This window comes from Pleuronectes platessa, chromosome 11 (assembly GCF_947347685.1).
Source record: "Pleuronectes platessa chromosome 11, fPlePla1.1, whole genome shotgun sequence".
NCBI lineage: Eukaryota > Metazoa > Chordata > Actinopteri > Pleuronectiformes > Pleuronectidae > Pleuronectes > Pleuronectes platessa.
The window spans coordinates 16,781,143-16,783,322 of record NC_070636.1 but is presented as its reverse complement, the minus strand read 5'-3'; the positions used below and the strand labels follow the sequence as shown (position 1 = coordinate 16,783,322).

The 2,180-nt window shown below is 43.7% G+C and overlaps 1 protein-coding gene across 1 annotated transcript in view; it reads right to left on the bottom strand.

Annotated features, from left to right (window-relative positions):
- aspg (asparaginase homolog (S. cerevisiae)) overlaps positions 1 to 909 on the bottom strand; it is a gene marked incomplete in the record, with an annotated part of 14,257 nt that extends 13,348 nt beyond the window's left edge. Inside the window, 1 exon segment of the mRNA XM_053434575.1 lies at positions 466 to 909. Within this exon segment, the coding sequence (XP_053290550.1) occupies positions 466 to 523 (58 nt within the window).
- Between the last annotated feature and the right edge of the window lie 1,271 nt (positions 910 to 2,180).

Below are 2,180 nucleotides of genomic sequence, written 5' to 3'. Positions count from 1 at the left end.
TCGATTCATTTGTATTTGCAGTACGCACTATAAATAGCGATTTTTAACTCGAACTCTTTCCTTAATGCCCGCCCCCTTGAAGACGTCCTGCCACGGTGTGGCACGGAGTATCTACTGTGTGCGGCAGTGTGCTTAAGCTGTTTGTATTATGGGACTAATTCAGGGTGCGCTTACGTGTTGTTGACACACACGCTCCCTGCTCATATTCTAGCGAACACACGCGCACGCACACATGCACACACGCGTACACTAGATACTGCGAGGGCAGCAGAGCCGTTACATCAGTGAGACTCAGTTACCGCCAGGATGCATGGTCATCCCGATGGTTCCCCCGGTGTTGAGGACCAGGACGTTCCTCTCGGCAGCGTGCAGGGGCACCAGCCTTACTGGTCTCCAGCGAGCTGCAGCTCGACAGCCTTCTCCTGCGGCATGTCTGCAGCTGAGCGCGAGTGGGAGAAATGTCACTCAGGTCCAGTTTAGTTTGCGATAGAGCATGGGCCAGTGGTGTCATCCTGTCCGCCATGATTCGTTCTCGGTTCTGCCTCCTTCACAGATTCACGAAGTCTCCGGTTCACAGGCGCTGTCAGTGAGTCAGTGGCAAGACGTAGGGTGCCCTTCCTCCGGCTGTGAGTGCAGAGCAGCGGCGGCCATGGTCAATATGTATCCAGCACATGGGGGGCGGGACCACAGCCCTTAACCTTGTGAACCCGTTTCAGAGTAAAAGCACTCCAGGGTTTCACTTCCTAAATCCACTCATCTGTTCTATCGGGCCTTTGATTGTTATCGACAGACCAAAAATATGCGCATCTTCATACCGTAAAGTCCTGACATTTAGCTTAGTACATGAACCAACTTGTTCTTGATGGAAATGCAGCAGATAAACCTGCAATCCCACCGTCAGTATCAGACATACAGTCGACGTCGTGTGAAAAACAGACAACCGACACACAGCTGATCTGCGGCGCGACGACAAACCAGTGAGCCATGCTGCCACCTTTGGCGACTTTCTCGCTTAATCTGGCGAGTTTCCAATCCTTTTGGCGACTTTTTTTATGTGAAAAGCGACTAGTGACAAATCAAGCTACTTTTTCTGGTGTTATTTGAGAATTTTCTGGTGTTTTGGAGACTCTAACGTGAAGCACGTATCCTTCTGCGGTTACACTCTTACTGCGAATGAATAGCTTCTCAAGTTCAGTAAGGTTGGCAAGATATTAACAGATTCGGACTTCCCGGATCAATACGTCATTATAAGCGAAACGTTGTTAAAGCACAAACGCTGCATAATTCACACCGTAGTAGGACAACGGCTACAGGCCAGTTTTCGTCACTATGAGTCGTCCTCCGTGATAGACACAGAACATTGGTGTCTACGTACAGCTTGCTGAGAAACGAGTGAGCAGGGACCGTCTACAAAGTGCAACACCGAAAGAGAAATTACAAAAATATTTAATAACCACACTGTAATACTTTATATTCTCACCAAAATCACGTCACAGGTCCACGGAGTCCTGCTGACTATGTTGCAGTACAAAGTTAAAAAAAAAATTCATTCATCATACTTTTGGAAATATTTGTTATGAAGATTATTCAATAACTTCACTATAATAGTGTACATTTCACCAAAATCACATCACATGTCAAGGAGTCCTGCTGGCTATGCTACATCACTAAGTTTAGGAAAATTTTGTTTTGTGTAATTTTGGGAAATATTAGATATAAATATTATTCAATAACTTCGGTCTCATAATGTATATTGTCACCAAAATCACGTCACAGATCCAGGGTCTCCTGTTGGCTATGCTACAGCACTTACTTTGGAAAAAAAACAATTTTGTATAATTTTGAGAAATATTTGTTATGAATATTATTCAATAACTTCGGTCTCATTGTGTAGATTGTCACCCAAATCACGTCACATGTTTATGGAGTCATGCTAGCTATGCTACAGTACTAAGTTTGAGAAAAGATGATTGAGCATAATTTTTGGGGGGAAAAAATTGGGAAATTATTCAATAACTTTACTGTAATAGTGTATATTCTCACGAAAATCATGTCACATGTCCAGCAAGTCCGGCTGACTATGCTACAGTACTAGCTTTGGGAAAAAACGATTTTGTATAATTTGGGGAATTATTTATTATGGAAAATATTCAATAACTTCGGTCTTATACTGTAAATTC